Raw genomic sequence first — 22,689 nt, forward strand, 5'->3', positions numbered from 1 at the left:
TATGTATGTATGTATGTATGTATGTATGTATGTATGTATGTATGTATGTATGTATGTATGTATGTATGTATGTATGTATGTATGTATGTATGTATGTATGTATGTATGTCATGGGATCCTTGCACTAAATCAAATATTGTGCGTCTTGAACGAATACAAAGAAAGGCAGTCAGGTTTATATTTAATAAATTCGCAAGACTGGACTCTCCCTCTAAAATTATGACAGAAAACTCCATACCTACTCCTGAATCGCGCCGAAAGCTGCTCAGACTTGGATTCCTTTCCCTTCTTCTCAACAACAGGCTTGAAATTAAACCTTTGACTTATATAACGCCTGCAATAACATGGCAAACAAGACAGCATCATCCGGATTCACTAACACCCTATCATGCTCGAACTGACACGTTTAAATTTTCTTTTTTTCCCAGAACAGTATCAGACTGGAACGACAGTTTACAGACACAGTGTGACAAAAATTTGTATAAATTTGTATTTGTTTGTTCTTAATTTGTTCTCTTTTGTTTGTATACGTTCTATTGCCCCTCTGCTTGGACCGAAAGGTCTGCAGTGTGTACTAAATAAATAAATAAAATAAACAGAGTCACGACTCACCCGTCATAAACATTCACTATCATGAAACGAACACCCATTTCATACGGAAAGCCATAAGCACTCGTTTTTCCCTTTAATGACGCGTGAATGGAATAAGCTGGGCCCTAGTATTACAAACAGCCCATCGTTAATTACTTTTTTTGAAATTAGCCGAAAATGAATTGAGTGCTTCACAATTATGACGTACCTGTGTCACCATTTATTTTTGTGCCATTTTATTTGATTATATTGTGTACATAATCACTATTTCTTTAACGACACCTTAAACGTATCTTATGGATTACTACCTCTTGTGTATACCTCAGTGTTATAACTTGTATTACTTGCCATTACTGAGTACTATTGTTTATTTATGCAAATTGTTTACTTTTCCTGTTGTAATTATTGCTTACCACCACTGGTATTTCACAGACTACCTCATTACCCCTTGTTACTCTTAAATTTAATGCTATGTGTTATTGTGTAATTTATGCCTACCATTTTGTTCACCTTTGTAAATTTTATACCTTTTTGATTACCTCTTGTTTTTTTTTCGTAACATTACCACAGTGTACTACGTCACTTTTCTGCCTATTACATTGTCTGCCTCTGCTAATTGCATGTCTAGTATGTGTAATCTTAATATTGCGCTATTATTGTTACATTGCAAGGTATTTATGTATGCCCTTCCCGTTATGATCCCCGATGGGATCGACAGTATGAATAAATAAAGTGTGGCACGACCGCTTCGCTACGCGTCACACTTGTTCACATGCAAGCGACAGCGCGACGGTTGTCGCGGCGGCTGAGCGGCACCACGGCGCAGCTTCGCTTCACATGCTTCGTTTTGGCGCGACGCTTTACACGACGCTAAGAAAGGAATCCTCGGGTATCTTTCAACTTGTGCACTCTTTGGGGTATATCGCTGCATACGCACCGGTAAAAGCGGGTATAGGTAGCAAGCAGCGCCAAAATTTGCTTGGATTTGCTTGTTTTTTTTTCTATCTGCAAGCGAAGATTCCAAGTAGATATATTCCCAGATTCTGCTGTGCGAAATTCGATTACACCACCAAAGGTGGGAAGATGACTGCCGCTGCTCTTTGACCCCACCATGCACGAAAACGGTATTTACATCATTTGAAAGCTAGAATAAGGCAATACGCTAAAGCTCAAACATGTGGTGCCTGAGATGGCTATTTGAATAGAGACCTTGAATTAACACAGGAATCTGACACTATATAACGTTTCTCTAGAGAGCACACAGGGATGGCAGAGATGCCAAATTCAACACCTGAAACTGAACGAATTTTACTCTATGGCACAGTTACCTTCAACAGAGTCTGTAGGGGCGCGGGACTATCAGATCATTGACTGTGATATGATATGATCTATGATAGGCTTGAATTCCACTCGCGCACGAATACAAACCAGTTGGGTCCCTTCGAATATTATTTGGCAGACATTCCTCTTCCACCTTCAAAAGCTCTTTGAGTCGCTCCATTCGAGTGACAGTGAAGAAACAAAACACTGCGAAAAATTGAAGAATCTGACTTTATTGGTGAAATTGTGCCCAGGAAGACAGGCAAAACTCGCAGCAGCGTGCACAATGAGCGACACTAATTCTGCGAGTGAAGTCTCAACTATTTACACACGTATCTTGGTACATGGCAGAGTAATCACACGGTGTTCGTGTACTCGGAAATGTAGAACAGGTTCCGCGTAGCACTAGTAATATGATTAGACAAGACTCGCTATAAAATAGACCAGTAAAAATTTTCTGATGCTGTAGACGTGTCATTCGCTGAGCAACCAGTCATAACAGTGATAACACGGTGAATGACAGTACATAAGATAAAAGACGACTAAAACAATGTATGTTCAACGGTAAATTGAAGGGTGTTAAAAAAGGTACACGTGGTTTAATCATGCTCATGAGGAGCAAGGCACATGGTCTCATCTTCTCTTAACATCATGTGCAGTATCAGAGCTATAATGATTTTGGTAGTATGCAAGGAATGTTCTTGAACTAACTGAAACTCCGGCGAGGTAACCGACTCACCACCACCCTTCTGTCGCAATATGCACCAGTCCTGCTGTAATGTAATGTATTCCCATGATCTAGCGTTTGAAATGTCTTTCTAAGGACAAGTCCAGCAGCAGTGAGGGAAAATGACTACAACCATTACGATACAGATTCCAACATGTTTTTCGAAATTATACACGTGCGGGAACACCATGTGCAAGTCGTACAGTTCCAGGACAAGGCTAATAAGGCAGTAGCACTGTACACGGCATGGCAAAACTGATAAAACAGCATGGGCTGGTGTATCAAGATGCAGCAGTAGCGAGTGAAAATTGCTTACGAGTTCGCACATCGTAAGAGCATGTATTTCCCAGATGCCGTCAGTATGCATACGTGCAATTAGCAAACACCGATTTCCTCAATTGCAGTAAATTAATGTAGCAAGCATCAAGAAACACGTGTGGCTATGAAATTAGAATTGTTGAATAATGCACGTAGATGCTGATCATCAGTGTACTTTGTATGTTCGCTTCTATTTTGTATAAGCAAGCCTACTTGACCGGCACATGAGGCCACGTGTACACGGTCGTCGTCTAACATGCCTTTTATGCATGTTATATTTTTAAGCAAAGCTGCCCAAATATATGACAAACGCCAAATAAATGGAGGCTCTATCTACAATGATCACAGAAAGTAAGAGCAGATTTGAGTGGTACACGGCCCCAGGTCTAGCTCCGATAGTGATCGTCTGCATGGTGCGGAGCCAGTGCACCGGCAGGCGTCATTGATAAACGTATTAAAAACATGTCTAGGTATTTAAAATAGTTAAAATCGTCTTAAAATCGTTTTAAGCTGCCCGCAGGCAGGGCAAGCATTAAATAGTGGCAATCCATTGTTGAAGAACATTTATGCAACGTCGCCTTCAGCTGGAATTGGCTCCTGACGAAGTCTCTTGCACGTGCCAGCACCCACACTGCACAGAGAAGGCAAACTTGCAATTCAAAAACAGAATAAAAACGAAATGTCCATAACACTAATATTTTAAGTATCCGGATCTCAATGTTGACGTCAAATGCCAGAAAACAAAATCGACCTACAGTTTATTGCATGTAATGATAAAGACGAATAAAAAATTACTTGTGGAACTTTTCTGCGCGCAACAAAGGACGAGTTGGTGAACGAAGCACCGAGATAATACCTAGTCTACACTTGATGCAAGATTACACTGTTGTGTTCGGCGATGTTATATTTTTTGTTAATTCCATTCTTAGCTTCACACCACTTGATACCACCGAGTGAAATTAGTGGGCCTATACAAAAACTGCTGAAACGGGGATATAAACACATTCTATTGAACTAAACGCCGAAGTTCTCAGGGTATATCCTTTGTTATTGAATATAAACAACTACCATCTTGTGGCAGCCTGTTAAACAAGTACGTGTAAGGGACTATATTCCTTGCTGTAACACCAACTGTTTATCTTTTCCTGGTGACCGCTTTTTACCGGCTAACAAATGTTAAACGTTATCACTCGGTGCAAGATGCGCCTGCATGCATCAGAACATTTGATTCTTGTAGTCGAGAATATCTTGTCTGTGTTGTCACCGAGCTTTTTGCAATATTGTGTGCGTGGCAGGAGGAGTGTTGTACATTCTAGAACGTGTGCGGGCACTAGCGATTACAATGGCGATTACAATAGCGATTACACTAGAACGTTCAATTACAAATGTATAAATAGCCGACCAACGCGTCTGACCTGAACATCAGATTTCGCCCATCCCCGACTGTGCTCGCCGCTATCATGGTGCTTTGAGTGTCACTTGCTTTTTCTGGGCACAGGTTCGCCCTACAAAGAAGTGCTTTTGTTACTCAGTTTTCATTACAGTGTTTCTCACCGTACCGATAATGTGACAATATTTCTGCACTTGACCGAGCGAGTTTCTGAAATGTTCAGCCTCGGAAGCTGATTGCACAAAACGTTTGCCAAGTGGGAGGTAGACAATATTTTTGCTGGATGTATTCTGTCGGAATACATATTTCTCTCGCTTGAGCATCTCATTCCGCGACAACCGGCTAGTAGGTTGAAGATGAGCGATGAGCACATACGTGAACAGGAAAAAATTTGTGGGGCAGGAAAATGAAGGAACCATGGGGTGGGAAAATATTAGAAATATGAAATAGGAATATACATAATTCGATAATTCGCATTCCGAAATTGTTGAGGACTGATGGACAACAACAGTTTCAGTCAACCGGGAGAAAGGCCAACGCAAACGGAGTTTCATCCTAGTAGAACCATCGCAGCAGAAAACAGTGATACGCAGACGCACATGTTCCGGAGTGGAAGGCTTGAGTGGATCACTTCTGCACAATACTTGCAGTCGTTGATAACCGCGTCCCAGCTTAGGAAGCCAGCTAATTTGTCACACTTTAGGCAAATTTATTATTTGGCCAATCTCAATATGTTTATTATCCTTAACTAGTATTAATAGTAACATTGGAGATGGTTTTTTAATAAGGAACTGTACTGTCTGCGCGTGGCGACGCGCTGTAATATTCGAATTGCTGTCATTCATAGTGCATCAAGTACGTTTTTTACTTTGTTATTTACAAGCGTCTGAGTTCACCTGACATCCGTTACTTAATGGTATTAGATATATCGAATAACGCTAATTGGACTTTCGTTGCCAATGGACTATATAAAAAATGTATATTTCGTTATGTTTAGAAGTTATGCATATACATTATTTCATCCAATAATGAAAGTTCGCTTTTATAAAATATTCGTATTTGATAAGAAGATTTCACTGTTCTAACACCGATAACAGCGAAGCCGAAGACAGTGTTTCAATGACATCCTTATTAGGAATGCCACAACCTTGTCTAATGCTACCACTTCACTCCTGTTAGTGAGAACATGCAGAATAGGTATGGCACTCCAGCCAAAATTTGAGTAGCTTCACTACTGTACTGTGTATCCCGCCCCCATCCCATGCCCATGACTGTCAGAATAGTCACTGTTAAGCATTGCCTTGTATTCCATAGCTCATATTCTGTCACCCAAGCACAGACAGTGTCATTTGCCAAAATTGTAGCCATCTGCAGCTGCAGGGACACAGACGAAAGTTATGAGAGGCACCTATACTGTGTGTAAAGCGCAGGTTCGAATTACTGAGAACCTCTACAGCTATTTTACTACATGGAACTTGTTTAGAACTTACTGCTTAGTGTCTGAAATTATTGAAATTTCGGACGAAAAGAAGTAGGAAATCTACTGCTATAAATATTGACCTACTGAACGAACGCTGAGCCCATACTGCTGAGCAACCAGCAAAGAGTGCAGGGCAGAGGAGCCTTAACACATGCAGAAGTCGATGCGAAGCGCACACTGACCATGTGTTCAGTCACATTTTGTGCAACCGCCTGTTTGCGCAGCTCTTCCTTGAGTTCAGCGACTTCTCGCTCCGCTGCCTCGAGGCGCCTCCGCAGGTCCATGGTGGAGTCTCGCTCGGCCTAAGGAAGGACAACAGGAACAGTAGATGGCAAAGTAACATTGTAGTATCCTGTACAGCCGCTACTTACGAGCTGAACCGAACTCTTTATCCTTGTCAGGCACCAAGTAATACTGTCCATGAAAATTTTAGTGATCACAGTTATTGAACCTTCATAGTCATGGGAAGCGTACAGCTTCAAAGTGGAATAATTTGTTATTCATCACCGAGTTGTCAGGTGCACAGAATATGGACTCCATGAAAGAACTCAACAAAGGAACGTCAGATATGAGAACATCAACTATTTCATACTTATAATACATGAAAAGCACCTACCAACCAATTTGAAAGGCATGCTTGGCTTGAAAAAAAAAAACTAATGGAACGCATGAAACTCATGAGTCCGAACAGCCAGATGTCTATCTGCCAGCTCGTTTTACTGAAACACTACACATATTAGAACTTGCAGTACGTACAAGTTTCATCAGATGTGGTTCAAAATGTATGCGAGACAGTTTAGATGTTTTCATCGGTCTTTTTGCCCATCTTAGCTTGCACAACTCGCACAGAATGCCTGGAAGAGAAACTAATACCGCTGTTACACGGACGCGGCTAAAGTCCTTTTAACTCCCTTCAACCAAGGACGTCTTTACCTCGAGGGAGATGCATGCCCTGTCACACGGCAGTCCTTTAGCAAAGGAAGTTTGCCATGAACAACACTTTAATAGCTCCTGTGTAAGCCATTAACAAAGATTTTTGGGAGCCATTAATAGCAACTTCTGGAGTTGCGTAATTATGATCATCCAGTCATATTCCTAATGATAGTCGATACATGTGGTGTTGCTGGAGTTTTCAACAGTCACTCAGCACAGCTAAGCCCTTTGCCTTAACATAGGAAGGATGGGAGGGCGACTCCCCTCCACAAACCTGGTAACAAACTTTCCCTTAGACATGTGTTGCAAACTGCTGGAGTACATTCTATTCAAAAGCCTCGTTGACTTTCTTGGAGGTAACATTTTCCGCCTGCACATCATGGCATTAGGAAATTCTACCCATGCAAAACGCAACTCGTATGTTTCACTGATCAGTTGCATATAATTCTTTATCGTTATTAATGCACTGACTGCATTTCTTTATATTTCTCACAATCATTCGATAAACGTTACAACATTCTCATCGACAAACTAAGCTAATGAATAATGATGCTAATCTTTTAAAAATGGACCAAATGTATGATTATTCGCTCAGAATACGTAACTGCTAATGGCTACCATTCCCCGATGTGATCTTTTGCCTCCGGAGTGCTCCAAAAATCGGTTCTGGGTACTTTTCTGAAATAAATGTCAGCAAGTGTAAAAATATGCATGAATCTAGGACACCTAACTCCTCTGAAGTATGCTATTCGAAGAACCTTTCTTTACAACGGAAATTTGTAAATACTTGGGAATTCATGTCACGTTCAACCTCACCTGGGCAACCTACATTAATAGTAGGCCATGCTAACCGTGCTCTTGGTTGCTTCAGCCGAAACAGTCTTAATACTCCAGACTCCTTAATTTTGTTTTATAAAACGTTTGCACGCCCGAAATAGGATATGCTGCATCAGTCTGGCACCCTAATTACATAAAGTTACATATTTTCATTAGTTCAGAAAAGTCGCAGTTTTGCCCGAAAGGCGAAGCAGCGATTGCGACAGCAAATCAGTAAACAACTACGCGAAGTAAGGGTAGTTTTATCGGTGGTAAAAACTTCGAAACGTTCACTTACTATTTGAATTAATAAGCACGGTGTCAGCGCGCTCAAGGACGAGCCATGCAATGTATGCGCTTGTTGGGGGAGTCGAAGTGCCAACATTTGTATGACACCAGATTCGTCAGTGCGCTAGAGCTACCTTGGACATTTAAACAATGCAAAGAGCTGTGCAGAATACAAGGTATGATTACCTGGCGGTAGAGCTCAAGCCGTGTGATCTCGCAGGCATTGCGGACGCGAATTGCCATCTCCTGGTCAGCGCTATCGCGCTGCTTGCACAGCTCCTGCTCCAACTGTTTCACCAGGCCCTTGTAGTCATTGACTTGGGCTTCGTTTGCGGCAGCCATCTTCTGCGCCCACCTGCAAAGCGTTTGTACAATGGCAGATCAGTAAGCGACATCTCGTGTGAGCAAACTTCATTATATCAAAATCAGACAGTAACCACTTGCTGCATGGTGTATCGCATAATACACGGAGCTGCTGCAAACTTAATAAAACCCAAAAGAAAGAGTATCGCAAGAGAACGAATTCTGCGGCATAATGTTTTTTTTTTACAATTAAAACGTTTATTAGCACTGTTATTGTCATAGATTTGTATGGAAATGAAAATCCTGGCAATGTAACGTTAAAAAAAATTAAGCCTGCTTTGTTACAAGAGATAATGAAAACAGCAGCCCAAGAAGTCAGAGGAAAAGAGACTTCTCTGGCTTGCGCTGGTCTCCTAAGGGCTAAGCAAAAAGCAAGGGATAGCATGAAGCGTTCTAAAGGTGCCGGTCCAGATATTTGGGCTGCTAATGTTCTTTTCTTGAAAATGGCGGATATATTCTTGCAGGTTTTCTGCAATTCCAACACCTTTCGGCATGGTGCCAAAATATAGTCGAAAATGTATGCCGTATTAAGTACTATACATGACACTTCTGTATGAAGTCACAACTAAGCGCTTATCTCGAAAATTTAAGTTTGAGCATATCGGCCCAAATAAAAGCTTGTCTTGTTTTGTTTCACAAGGAAATACAAGATATGCTGTAGAGGATTAAGTGAGAAGACTTCAGATTGAAGGGGCTGTATTTGGCTAGATAGAGTTAAAATTGAGGGTGTGCGAATACTCAACATTTCGGATACGAATTCTATAGTCATTCGCTGTGGGCTTCATATTCAATTCGAAATTTCCAAATTTGCAGTTGTCTAATACGCATAAATGCAAGTGGAGACACTGCCCAGTGATTTGCAGGAGAACCACGTTTGTGCAAGCCAACTGTTTCTTTATCAAATCGTGGAGATTTCTGCACCATCTCTGCACGTGAAGTGCCAGTTAATAAATTACCGTGCTTCCCCTTGAACTACCTATAACTTTGTTGTCTTGATTATGACAAAGCGATTATTTGGCCCATCTAGCCAAATGTTATAAGATTTCAATGAATGTGCGTTGCTGTAATATTGCGCTTAGCACTTTCGACGAGCACTACATGTTGATACATGCACCTGGTCACGTGCCGTTCCTTTAATGACTGCCATTGGCATGACGCAGCAGAAACAATCACCTTTATTCCCGATTAACAAGCTTCTTATTTGAAATTGGTAATGGCATTAGTGGTATCAAATAACGTAAAATAACGCTTTGTTGCTAGCGCAGTCAACGCAATACTTGCAGTTCTATTTTTTTAGGAAGCCCAAATATTTACACAAGACTCCACAATTTCACTATTCACACACCCTCGGTTAAAATACTACCACATGAACTTATAAGAAGCCAACAAACACTGACACCAAGGACAACATAGGGGAAATTACTTGTGCTTAATAAATGTAATAAAGAAACGATAAAGCAATGGAAATTAAAGTGGATGAAAAAACTTGCAGGTGGGAACCGAACCCACAACCTTCGCATTTCGCATGCGATTGTCTACCAATTGAGCTACCGCGGCGTCGTTTTCCCATTCACTTTCTTGGATATTTATGTGTCCTAGTAGAACCCTGGGAGTGTTAGCCAGCGCCACCACTCACAGACCTTGGCGGCGGACGTGGAACGTCTTTTTTGCCGCAGGCGTCACGAGAACGTGATCTTTTTAGGGTGAAGGCAACTGGTCAATAAACCCACATATGCTAACTGAAGGCATCAATGTTGCCGGATTCGAGACCCTCGTTATGTAATGAACGAGAAGAAAGGGGGTTAACCGAGGGGCCCGATTTTTATTAGTCATATCATAAGAAGCCAACAAACACTGACACCAAGGACAACATAGAGGAAATTACTTGTGCTTACCGCGTACCACTAAGAAGCACCACCATACTTGCACGCAAGAAGGTCCACGTACGTGAAAGCAACTGTTCTGTTCACGTAGTACATAATGCACATAGAATTACGTGTGTAGGTGCGAATCCGTTACGCACGTGAAATAGTCTGTCTTACTCAGATGTGTGAGCGAATCACTACCGTGGGCTTCACATAGCTTCTAGTGACTGTTGCATGTGTGGATGTTACCCTCATGATGTCCCCCATTGAGAAAGTAAGCGTGTAACTCTTTTAAATAGTTCGTGGGAAGTGGCGTTTCTGAACATCGGCATACATGACGACCACTAAACGTAATTGGTATAATCCCGTGGAAACGATACCAAGGAGTGGCAGAGTACAATTTTTTAAAGTTTGCTGCAACGCCTTTTGAGACATACATATGCACTTCATTGACGCCGATTTACATAGAAATAAATGAGCAGCAGCTACCTTGGAAGAGTTAAGACTGACAAGCAGCAGATGGTTGTTAGATTACCGGCAACATTCCTTTAGATCGAAGGCTTGGCTAATTTTGTGTGCTTCAAGAACTTGCTCGTAGAAAGTTGCTTAGAAAGAGTTCTCTTCATGCATTCTTTCGCCATCATGACTTCCAAGAGGAGGTTCGGAGACTGAAAAAGCGAAAGGTTTATGCTAACAAACTTTTTTCATCAATACTGATGCAACATTAAAGGGACTGCAGATTCGTAAACGTATTTAAAAATTTGGAAAGTTGGCAAGTATTTCATCAGGAATACGAATTCCCTACGTTATCCAACACCGATAAGTTTAAGTGCCACTGCATCTGGAGAAATAGGAGTGGGCTTAGAACAGGTGCTGCCTCCTAGAAAGACATAGGATGCAACGCTAGAGCTCTGGAGACTAAATACAAGGACTGCTTCGTATGAGTGAGCGGCAACACTGGCTGAAGCACAGACCACCGAAGGATGAATAAAATCAACACGCACGTGAGCTGGCCCCGGGTATCCTCCAGATCCCGCTCGAGGGCCTCGATGGTCTCGAAGAGCTCTGCAGCATCATCTGCATCCAAGGCTGCTGGTGCTGCCCCTTCATCAGCAAGGGAACCATCACGAAGCCCTTCACCTCCACTTGCACGGTGCCACCGCTCAGTGAGCCGACGAACAGCCTTTTTGCAGCGAACATGGCGCGATTCGAGCTGCTGTGGCACCACTTCAATGGCAACAGCCGAGAACTTCAGCGCATTGAGTGACTCCTCGAGCATCGACATGGCTGGGCAGATGTTTACTACCAGAGAGACTTGCGCACCCGTAGTGAAGTAGGCCTGCATCACCTACAAAATCCAGAGATGAAAAAAATTACGCAGACCCAATGCACATGTTGGAATTAGCGTGAAGCAAAGCTATCGGGAAGCAGGTAATATGCATCTCATTTGTACTTAACTATGTTTATTTTCAATCTATACGCAATGTTATGAATTGTGTATGCACAGCGAGCCACTGATTGAAGCTCACGGAGTGTTTATGGTTACATGCCTGCCAGCCTGTGAACATTGAAATCGTCGTGATTCAGCGGAGAGCTCTCAAAAAGAAAAAAAGAAAGAAAGGAAAGTGGGGACTGGTGGGTGCGGAGGTTAATAGTTGTGAGCACGATCATTTTGAGGGATGCCTACTCATTTTATTTGTTCATTAACGATGATGTACTTTTAAACGCAGCATACAAATAGCCGCAAACTATGAGCAGTAAAAACTGGCTAGCAAGACATGTGTTTTAAGATTAACGTCTATTTCAGCGCACTAGATGGGGATTTTGCTTTCAAATACTTTTACGAATAAATTTGCTCGAAGCTGGTGTCCTTTCATTATCAGAACAATTACAACGGTATTTTCAAAGGCCATTTGAGGCTAGCATGCAGTAAGAAATATGAATTTGCATTCAGCAGTATTGCGTGGTTATGGCAGGATCCGAAGCATATTATCGGTGCAGTATTGTGGAACAGTTTATTCAGTTACATTTCGAATGTTTCGTGCTTGTGCATATTTTACGTCGCATTATGTTTCGCTCAGTTGCCAAACATTACCTAAAATTCAGGAACGTTGGGAGGCAAGTATTTGAAGACTACACCGTTGACAAACTACATCGAAGTGCAAGGACCAAATCAGGCAGATGTACAATGCAAGACTGATTCAGCGTTGTTACGAAGACAGGAGATATTTGATGCCTTATATACCCTTCTATACGTGATGTATACATCTTGCGTCACATTGCAGATACCCAGCGGCGTATACATATTACAATGCAAGACAATTTTGAAAATCAGAGAAACAATTTAACATCAAGTGTTATGTGCTTCATAAAGTGCAAGCATATTTAATACAAAGTGCTCTAGATATTTATTTGCCACATTGTTGGCCGAGCTCTGTCCCAACTTGTTTCTTCATTACGCAAAGCAGAGGTGCGATCAATGGCACTACATTGTGAATCGAGATTCCGTACTCGACAGTAAACTCGAACGAAAATTGCCTAAACGGAATTGCCGCTTAAACAGGACAGTCTAAATTGCTTTATTTTCTATTTGGGCAGTACACAAAAATGTGTCCTTTACCAGTACCGAAATTTTCGCGGCCTTCAATACGGAACCTGAGAAGCACGCTCTAAAGCACTTTTGCAGAGAAAGGCAAGATCTGAAAGATTTTTTGAAGCCTGTCTTCTATCCAGAAAGCCATCCTTACAAAGCGGTGGCAAAGACTCAAGCAAGTAAAAATCTGATTGATATTTAACGCACAGCATGTCAAGACAACAGCTTCACGCCAATGCCACTCGCCAAGGAGGCCATCAAAATAAGGTGAACCGACATTACGGGCGCCGTACAGCGTGTCGTTCATTGATTTGGACTCTCCTGCCGGATCGCTTGTTATCGCGCACCTACCGCAGCAGTAAGATCTACGTTTTCATACTTCGCCGCAGTGCGTCCTCGATACTAAAACTAGTGAATCTTAGTCAATCCAATGTCTGTTGACACCACACAAACCACGGGACAAACTAGGCGCTGTTCCTGCCTAATTCAAGCAGCAACTAAGACGATCAGAAGTGGGGAGAACGACACAGGATGGCGCTTGTCCTGTGTCGTTCTCGCCAGTTGTGATCGTCCTAGTTGGCGCTGTTCCTTCCGAACTCAAGTATGCACCATCTAGCCCAAATGAATGTTGTCCGAAACTAGCTGCCATACTCATTTTAAGCTTCACATATCTAGTAGCGTTAAGAGGCATGTGACAGTGCTGCACATCTATTAGCAGGAGTTTCTTTTGCTTAGAAAAAGCTGCAGAACATATTCCTCCGGTGCCTGGAGGGTCCGTTTGAGTAGATTTTACTTAATCAGTAGCATACAGGATACTGACCACGTGGACATGCAGAATGCCGAGGGGAAGGCAAGTAATCATTCGGTTTGAAATAGGCATGTTATATTTGTGTGAATACGTTAGCCTCAAAGCAATTTAGCGGAGCCTGTCGCAGACGGCATAGATTCTTGAAGGACACAATCGCTATTTTTTGTGTGTGGCTGAACATGGATTTCTTTCATGTTTCTCACTTTACACATCATGCACGCTGCAGACATCATTAGGCTGTTGACATTCATGTGCTTTTCAAGACTTGCAAGATATGAACTATGTGGAAGTTATGTTAACTTGAACTTCAATGTGCCTACTGCAGGTCTACACTGTGCATAGGCTTTAGATTAGGCACAAGAAAACAATCCTTGAAAGACTATAGTTTGCTACTTTACTGCCGGTATTTTTGATGTTCAGAAAATGCGAGCGCAAAAGCATGTCATAAGTGGTTTAGAGTAAAAAGTACGGTTTCTCAACACTTGGAAAAAAAATTTGTGCCCAATGCGAGGGCGCCCCCACTTATTGGTGCTCTGGGACGCCACGTGGGAAATCGCAGCAATGAGAGCGGCACAAACCATTTTTTTCTGTGTGTTCACAAGAGTTTCGACGGGATTTTAAGGGCACAGGCTCCTTTCCCAACGAGTCACCCTTGAAGAAAGCCAAGCGCGAGGCTGGGGTACGCGTATGCCCATTTAAAACGACCCGGTGGGTGCTCCGTGGCGGAACAAATCTAATCCACGACTTCCCCCAGCGCAGGCAGGCGCTCTAACGCCAGGCCGCGGCTGTAAAATTGTGTATATGAGGTACAATGTCGGCCCATAAACAAAAAAAAAACGCAATCGTACCTGGGTGAGCTTGCTCTCTCGGAAGGGCACCGGAGCCTTTTTGGACGCATCCTGGTTGCTACGTAGGCCCTCCAAGCAGCGGCTGAGCACCACCAAAGAGTTGTTAATGCGGCCAGATTCGCGTAGCCGTGACCCATCAGTGCCCGCTTTGGATGGCCTCTCCGAACCCGCCAGGTCGCAGAGCATCATTGTGTTGACGTGCCAGTTTTGGATGTCCAACCTAGAGCTCACCAGCCGCACCGTGAAGACGCAGTGGCTGCGGCTCGAGCTGCGGTTGAGTTCAGTCTCGGCAAGCGTCTGGTTGTTGCGTGCCAGGCAGAACAGCCGATACGCTTCATCAGCCGAGTGCACAGGCACTTCGGCGAGACCGCGCACAAATGCGCGTTTAGCCCGGTCTTCACCCAACTTTAGAATGGTGCGCCGCTGGCCGCCTTTCTTCTTTGTGGCTGCCTCAGCTGATGGGAGGAGCAGGTCGTAAATACCCTCGCTGTAAATTTCATAAAAGGAGAGCCACAGCGATACCTGTTGAAGATGTGATAAAAAGGACGGAAGGACAAAATTGAATCCATTATGCTTGCGTTAAGTACGACAGCTGATATAATACAGTGTTATTTGGAAGGGCTTTGTTTAATGATGACCAGCCTATAGTTAGACTCCCGAGCATCAGTGCAACCAATTTTCGTTCATAACTTCTTGGCACGTTTTACTCTTAAAGCTCGTTGCCTGTTCAACCAACATGCTGTGCCAAAGTTATGGTCATTTTACCATTGATGAACATCCATAAGGTTAAAATAACCGAGTCTGGCTAGCAGCGCTATGTGTGCTTATTGGTCGACCATGTCATTTCATGTGCTGAAAAAGATGTCCGAAGATGAATCAAAAAGGTTCTCAGTGCTGCTTGAAGACACTCATATCGCTTCCCTACACAATTACCACGCTGTTCTTGTGCAGCCTTTTTTCATGATTCCCTGTCACAAGTACGTTTTTTTTTCAAAAGCGAGTATTAACAAAAGAAACTTGCTATCAGGTTTGGAAAAGGCAGTTTTGCACAACACCCTAAACGTGCTCATGCCATAGGTAAGTATATAGCTAAAAAGTGATCAAATAATGAAAGGTTGGTGAAGTGTGAAGGGCACATCGTGTCCAGATCTCATGAAAGAGCAGGAAGCTATGGCAGTTGTAACACGACGAGATCGTGACTTTTAAAACAAATGAAGTGCTTCAGTTTCTTGAATAGTAATCGACGCACTTGCGTAACAAATGAACCACCCACAATATAGTTCGTAAACGAGTGTATTTGAACTCATCAGCTGTACACTGATGTTGCCCATTTTGAATTTAACACTGACAAACAGACTTGCAGGCATTAAAATACCGTGTGGAATATTATTATAATTGCATTGATTGGGCCACTTTAATGCAGCAAAAGTACCATAGGGTGAACGTTTATTCCTTGCCAAACTTTGAAAGGAATACAACTTAACCTTTCTGAGCCCTGAGAAAACGCTGTCAAAAAGCACGACATCCTGTGCACCAACTTAATTTAGCCGCGCTAGCTCTCTTTTCTGTCCCATCAAGCCTTCCCTGACGGCGACACTATCCTGTTTGCTCTCTAGATGTGCAAGTAGTTACTGGATTACTGTATATTACACATGGTGTGGAACACTCAAGAGGTAGGTAGTTTGAGTTGTATTTCGTAGTCTGTTGTGTTCCAGTGCAATAGCCGTATGTTCCGTCCACGAGTCACTTTCAGTATATTAATACCACCACTCTTACATTGCAAGAAAAAGCTTGGTTACCCAGAAAAAAAAATGCGAAAATCAAAGACTATCGCGAGGCTGCCTTGAAGTCATTTCAAGCGTAGTTATACTTGAGCTAAGTGGACTATAGTTCAATCTATTAGCCAAAAACTTAATTTGGAAATTCTCAGGAAATTTCGTGAAGCCAACGGGCTGAGCACAAAAAAGAAAACTTAAGTCTATGAAGTCACACAACATACCGGTGCTGTAGTTGCCAAGCGAGTTTGTTTTAATGGAATTTTACGTTTTGATTTGTTAACCTCTTACTGAGAAAGCAAAGAATAGTTGTAAAAGAACACTGTCAGTCTAAACCGAATTAGTCTCTAGTGTTCCTTCAAAGCCGAGACTACTTCAATAGCTAAGCATACCTGTGCTTTGTCATAGTTCCTGTCACAGCTGTCAATTAGGGACTCATCGCTGCTATTCGATGGCATACGGAAGGCGCTGAAGTCGACAGCGCTGCGGGCAGCCTTATCGTCCAATAATTTGCCTTTCCGCAAGAGCGCAGAGGCCTCCTCTTCTGCGCTGAGCGGGACGACGTCGTCAAAGCAGTCGGGGCGCACTGGTGCCCCCTTGCACACCTGAGTGGCGAGAAGCAGAAAGGGGAATACATTTATAAGGTCACCGACAGATTGACTATTGAGAGTTCGCACCAAATCATTAACCAGTCGGCGAGACAATAGAGGTGACTTCCGAATTGACGGATGACCTAAGGTTCTTTGTAGCCAATGCTTGATATAGCCAAGTGTATTCAATGACTGGTAGACAAGCATATCTGCCTAATGTTTCTCGCTTGAATTCTGCAAAAGTACCTCAAAATATTTTCCGTTTTTCCTTGAATACGCCAATTTTCGATGTGACTGGCAGATTTAGAGAGAAAAGCATTTTTCTGGAATTTATACATATCGTCCTTAAGGAGTTAAACATAAGTTAGAAAGGAACAGCTGCTCTTCTCTAGCTCTAAATGGTGAGCGAGGTGTTACGTACACCAAGGTATTTAACAGGCCGCTTATGGACAATCACATTAACAGCTTCAAGAATTCAACAGAGATGGCAATGTCGAGAATTGTAGCTTTGAACACCACTGTCACATTGTTGCGGTACTGCGCAGTGGAACGGTCTTGGAAGAAACCCTGGAAGAAAACTCATTTCCTTCAAATTCAGTCTGAACATCATGGCTATGGATGCATTATTTTCCCCACCAGTGAGGGAGAAAGAAATGTGTAGCCTAGTGCAAGTTTATGTCGTGCAAGCCCCAAAGCCTCGTTCGACACATATTCGTATATCATAAGCAAATATTCGCTACCATTTGCGATATTAGCGAGAAGCATTCAAGATTTGCTTCATATTATATGTAAGTCATTCTATCAGTATTATTTACATCAAGGTTTGACTGTACATAAACCACGCAACAATTGTCGCGCGTCTGCACTTCGAGCTCAGTGGTTAGCATGGCTGTCTACAAAGTGCGTACGGCCATGGCGAGGCACAAGCTCAACGCAGAGCGGCAGCTGAGGGTCAGCAAAGTTATTTTTTCTTTGCCAAATGTCATGATGTGCTGCCGTGAACAGGTGAAGCTCCAACTTCCAAAGGGTCGCGGATCAATACAACAAGAGTTGTAACTATGAGTAGCTGTCACAAGTATTACAAGCTTGACAACAGTAATCTGTAAGTTACACCGAGGGCAGTGCCAGCCGGGCCAGTTTGTTCTATACATAGAATTTATTGCTTTCCAGTAATTCCTAAATTACTTTTGTGGGGCAGTGACTGGTCAGTAATCGAATACATTATGAAATTATCAGCTACTTTTGTCTGCAACGTGCATAAGTTTGGTCTAGCACAAGGCAGAGCGCAAGAAGAGATGGAAAGTGAACAGTGCCTGACCCGAGACCCAAGCAGCTTGAATATTCTTTCAAGGGTGCGTGGCACGACTCCAGGGTCAGTCGGTGGACCCTGCATGGTGTAGGTCTTGCCCCCAGCAGCAGGACCATATGCAAAGAGCAACACATTGGCTCCTAGCACGAAGGCATCAACTGGATCCCGCACCACCTCGTGAAACAACTGCGTCTGGCTGGAGCCCTCTGGAAAAACCTGGGCACCGAGGAGGACGATGTGAAGTGAGAACAAAGCGAGGAAACTTGGGAGTTTTATGATGAGACAGTGAGGAATAACTGAAATCCTTGAAAACACTGCCCATGTTTTTCTTGTAGAAAAAGATGGAGGGTGAAGAGATTCGCAAGAACAATGCCGTTCTCTACACATCTCACCTCTGAATTTTCCATTTAGTACTGGTAAAACCTCGGCATACAATGAACACTGCTGGGATAAAAGGTATATGCGTAAACATTTTATGTGCCCCAACAGAGATATTGCAATGAAGACAGGGCAAAGGGAAATTTGTCCTTGTCATGTCACCACTTGCTCAATATTTATGTTTAAGCACAACCTCAAATTTCAGTGGATAATTTGTCTGCTAAGAAACTGCTGTTGTATTTGCCTCTGGTGCTGTGACGTATGATGGGAACTCATGAGGGCTCCTTTAGAACACGGATGGTAGATTCATCTTGTTCTTACCATGCTCCAACTAAGTTTGCAATTATGTGGAGCCTTTTGGAAATTGCATCCCAAGGAAAGAAGGCTGACCCGAGCCATACATTCAGCTGCTTCCAGACCAATCGGGGAAGCCATCGCCATAGCTTCGAGACATCAGTCGCACACCTTGCTTGAAGGCGAGAAAGCCTTTAAGCGCTCTGAATAAACCTGGTGAATACATTCAGAGTACTCCCTTTTGTGTGCTGCTAGAGCACTCGAAAACGCCTAGTCAAACGTACCATTAGAAATGCCTCGGCGCACTGGAACTCAACATAATGCATTGTTCAAGTGACTCCAACAAGACAAAATATCTTTTTTGAAAATTCACATTGCCACCGTTGGAAACATTTAAAGTAATATAGATTTTACAGCGACGCTTCCCAGGCCGCGGCCATTCCATGATCTCGTCTAGGTCGGTTGGTCGTGTTCTCGCCAAGTAGATTTTGTTCACTTAAAGAAACAAGCGCAGCCGCCAGCATGATCTGAACGTCAGCCCCCATCGCAGCAACCCGACGCTCTAATCGTCTAATCGTTAGGCCACAACCGCTTTTTTATTCTTTCATGGTATGTATAACAAATACGAGGGTGAATCAGAAAGTCATTGATACTATATTTTATTAGCCAAAATAAGATACGTAATGGTAGTTACAAATATACGTATTATTCGACGTACATTACACAATTTTCCACATAGTCCCTACACCGGTTCAGACACTAGTCCCTACACCGGTTCAGACACTAGTCCCTACACCGGTTCAGACACTAGTCCCTACACCGGTTCAGACACTAGTCCCTACACCGGTTCAGACACTAGTCCCTACACCGGTTCAGACACTAGTCCCTACACTGGTTCAGACACTAGTCCCTACACCGGTTCAGACACTAGTCCCTACACCGGTTCAGACACTAGTCCCTACACCGGTTCAGACACTACCCCCTACACCGGTTCAGACACTAGTCCCGTCGCAGGACTAAATTTGTCGTGTCGCAGGACTAAATTCCACCACCACCACCATCATCATCAGCCTGGTCACGCCCACTGCAGGGCAAAGGCCTCTCCCATACTTCTCCAACAACCCCGGTCATGTACTAATTGTGGCCATGCCGTCCCTGCAAACTCCTTAACCTCATCCGCCCACCTAACTTTCTGCCGACCCCGGCTACGCTTCCCTTCCCTTGGGATCCAATCCGTAACCCTTAATGACCATCGGTTATCTTCCCTCCTCATTACATGTCCTGCCGACGCCCATTTCTTTTTCTTGATTTCAACTAAGATGTCATTAATTCGCGTTTGTTGCCTCACCCAATCTGCTCTTTTCTTATCCCTTAACGTCACACCTATCATTCTTCTTTCCATAGCTCGTTGCGTCGTCCTCAATTTGAGTAGAACCTTTTTCGTAAGCCTCCAGGTTTCCGCCCCTTAGGTGAGTACTGGTAAGACACAGCTATTATATACTTTTCTCTTGAGGGATAATGGCAACCTGCTGTTCATGATCTGAGAATGCCTGCCAAACGCACCCCAGCCCATTCTTATTCTTCTGATTATTTCCGTCTCATGATCCGGATCTGCCGTCACTACCTGCCCTAAGTAGATGTATTCCCTTACCACTTCCAGTGTCTCGCTACCTATCGTAAACTGGTGTTCTCTTCCCGAGAATGTTAAACATTACTTTAGTTTTCTGCAGATTAATTTTTAGACCCACTCTTCTGCTTTGCCTCTCCAGGTCAGTGAGCATGCATTGCAATTGGTCCCCTGAGTTACTAAGCAAGGCAATATCATCAGTGAATCGCAAGTTACTAAGGTATTCTCCATTAACTTTTATCCCCGATTCTTCCCAATCCAGGTCTCTGAATACCTCCTGTAAACACGCTGTGAATAGCATTGGAGAGATCGTATCTCCCTGCCTGACGCCTTTCTTGATTGGGATTTTGTTGCTTGCTTTATGGAGCACTACGGTGGCTGTGGAGCCGCTATGTATATCTTTCAGTATTTTTACATACGGCTCGTCTACACCCTGATTCCGTAATGCCTCCATGACTGCTGAGGTTTCGACAGAATCAAACGCTTTCTCGTAATCAATGAAAGCTATATATAAGGGTTGGTTATATTCCGCACATTTCTCTATCACCTGATTGATAGTGCGAATATGGTCTATTGTTGAGTAGCCTTTAGGGAATCCTGCCTGGTCCTTTGGTTGACAGAAGTCTAAGGTCTATTTGCGATTACCTTAATAAATACTTTGTAGGCAACGTATAGTAAGCTGATCGGTCTGTAATTTTTCAAGTCTTTGGCGTCCCCTTTCTTATGGATTAGGATTATGTAAGGGTTCTTCCAAGATTCCGGTACGCTCGAGGTCATGAGGCATTGCGTATACAGGGTGGCCAGTTTCTCTAGAACAATCTGTCCACCATTCTTCAACAAATCTGCTGTTACCTGATCCTCCCCAGCTGCCTTCCCCCTTTGCATATCTGCCAAGGCTTTCTTTACTTCTTCCGGTGTTACTTTTGGGATATCGAATTCCTCTAGACTATTTTCTCTTCCATTATCATCGTGGGTGCCACTAGTACTGTATAAATCTCTACAGAACTCATCAGCCACTTGAACTATCTCATCCATATTAGTAATGATATTGCCGGCTTTGTCTCTTAACGCATACATCTGATTCTTGCCAATTCCTAGTTTCTTCTTCACTGTGTTTAGGCTTCCTCCGTTCCTGGGAGCATGTTCAATTCTATCCATATTACACTTCCTTCTGTTAGCTGTCTTACGCTTGTTGATTAACTTCGAAAGTTCTGCCAGTTCTAGTCTAGCTGTGGGGTCAGAAGCTTTCATACATTGGCGTTTCTTGATCAGATCTTTCGTCTCCTGCGATAGTTTGCTGGAAATTTGTCCCATAGCAGGACTAAATTTGTCCCATCGCAGGACTAAATTTGTCCCATCGCAGTCGTCAGGCAGCGACGCACACGGCCTCCCCGAACGCTCATTGTCATGCAAGTCTTCACGGCCTTTTGCAAACTTGCAACACAACTACCTCCCATTTCGCAAAGCGAGGCACCTTTCCTCTTACGTGGGCTGCATTTCCCTTGTGGATTTTGATGGGCGTTCATCCCTTGCTTTATAGAAAACGAATTACACTTCGTCGCTCGTAAGCAATGGACATGTGAGGCAAAACCGCCTTCTCCGACGGATGGATGGATGTTATGAGCGTCCCCTCTGGAACGGGGCGGTGTGTTGCGCTACCGAGGCCTTGCTAATATGGTGCCTAATGTCCTACCTAGGTTAAGAAAAAGAAGGAAGAAAAAAACCGACAGCAGCGCCACGCCGCGGGGCTACCGGTAAATAAGCCCGGGCCGGTTCAAGAAAGGTCAACTGCTGGGAATGGATGTTGACTTCGTATTTACAGCAGTGGCTTGGCTAAAAAAAAAGGGGGGGGGGGGGGCAAAGACTGATTCGCCCTCGTACAGTATAAGCTTCCGGAAGGTATTTACATAGCGACGAAAACAACCACGCGTACACTTTAATGCCAACACCAACAAGCTTTGAGAATTATATTCATCAGCACACAGTGATCATCGCATACTATGGCGCAATCCATAAAACGGCTTGGCCAAGAAGTGGGTGGTGCATATTGTACCAATGAAGATCTTTCAGATGATTGCTGCGTGTTTAAGATTTCCATACAATGGCACATACCCACAACGAGGGACTGGCCGAGAAGCGGCCAATACTTTTAAAATAATTAAATAATAAAGAAATGAAGAGACAAGCATGTAAACGATTCGTCACATTACGCAGCATGTATAAGCGAGAACAGATGCGTGCCCCCGTTTTCTTTACTCTGAAGACTCAGGATGAATTGGGCAAATTTATAACATTGCATTTACCGCTTCACAGATTCAGATTCCAACATCTCCATATTTTTTTCTGTTACGGCTAGCTCTACAAGCGAAATCGTGA

General features: G+C 43.3%; 1 protein-coding gene across 1 annotated transcript in view; it reads right to left on the reverse strand.

The window, feature by feature from the left end:
- Nucleotides 1-2,124: 2,124 nt before the first annotated feature.
- Nucleotides 2,125-22,689, reverse strand: part of LOC139053009 (kinesin-like protein KIF20B) — a 33,863-nt gene continuing 13,298 nt past the window's right edge. Inside the window, exons 4-10 of the mRNA XM_070530146.1 lie at nucleotides 18,024-18,230; nucleotides 16,508-16,720; nucleotides 14,341-14,862; nucleotides 11,096-11,439; nucleotides 8,050-8,218; nucleotides 6,009-6,128; nucleotides 2,125-3,587 (exon numbers count right to left, since the gene is read on the reverse strand). Of these exons, the coding sequence (XP_070386247.1) occupies nucleotides 3,537-3,587; nucleotides 6,009-6,128; nucleotides 8,050-8,218; nucleotides 11,096-11,439; nucleotides 14,341-14,862; nucleotides 16,508-16,720; nucleotides 18,024-18,230 (1,626 nt within the window). The 3' untranslated portion in view covers nucleotides 2,125-3,536. The remainder of the gene's footprint in view (nucleotides 3,588-6,008; nucleotides 6,129-8,049; nucleotides 8,219-11,095; nucleotides 11,440-14,340; nucleotides 14,863-16,507; nucleotides 16,721-18,023; nucleotides 18,231-22,689) is intronic.

This window comes from Dermacentor albipictus, unplaced genomic scaffold, assembly GCF_038994185.2.
Source record: "Dermacentor albipictus isolate Rhodes 1998 colony unplaced genomic scaffold, USDA_Dalb.pri_finalv2 scaffold_54, whole genome shotgun sequence".
Lineage (NCBI taxonomy): Eukaryota > Metazoa > Arthropoda > Arachnida > Ixodida > Ixodidae > Dermacentor > Dermacentor albipictus.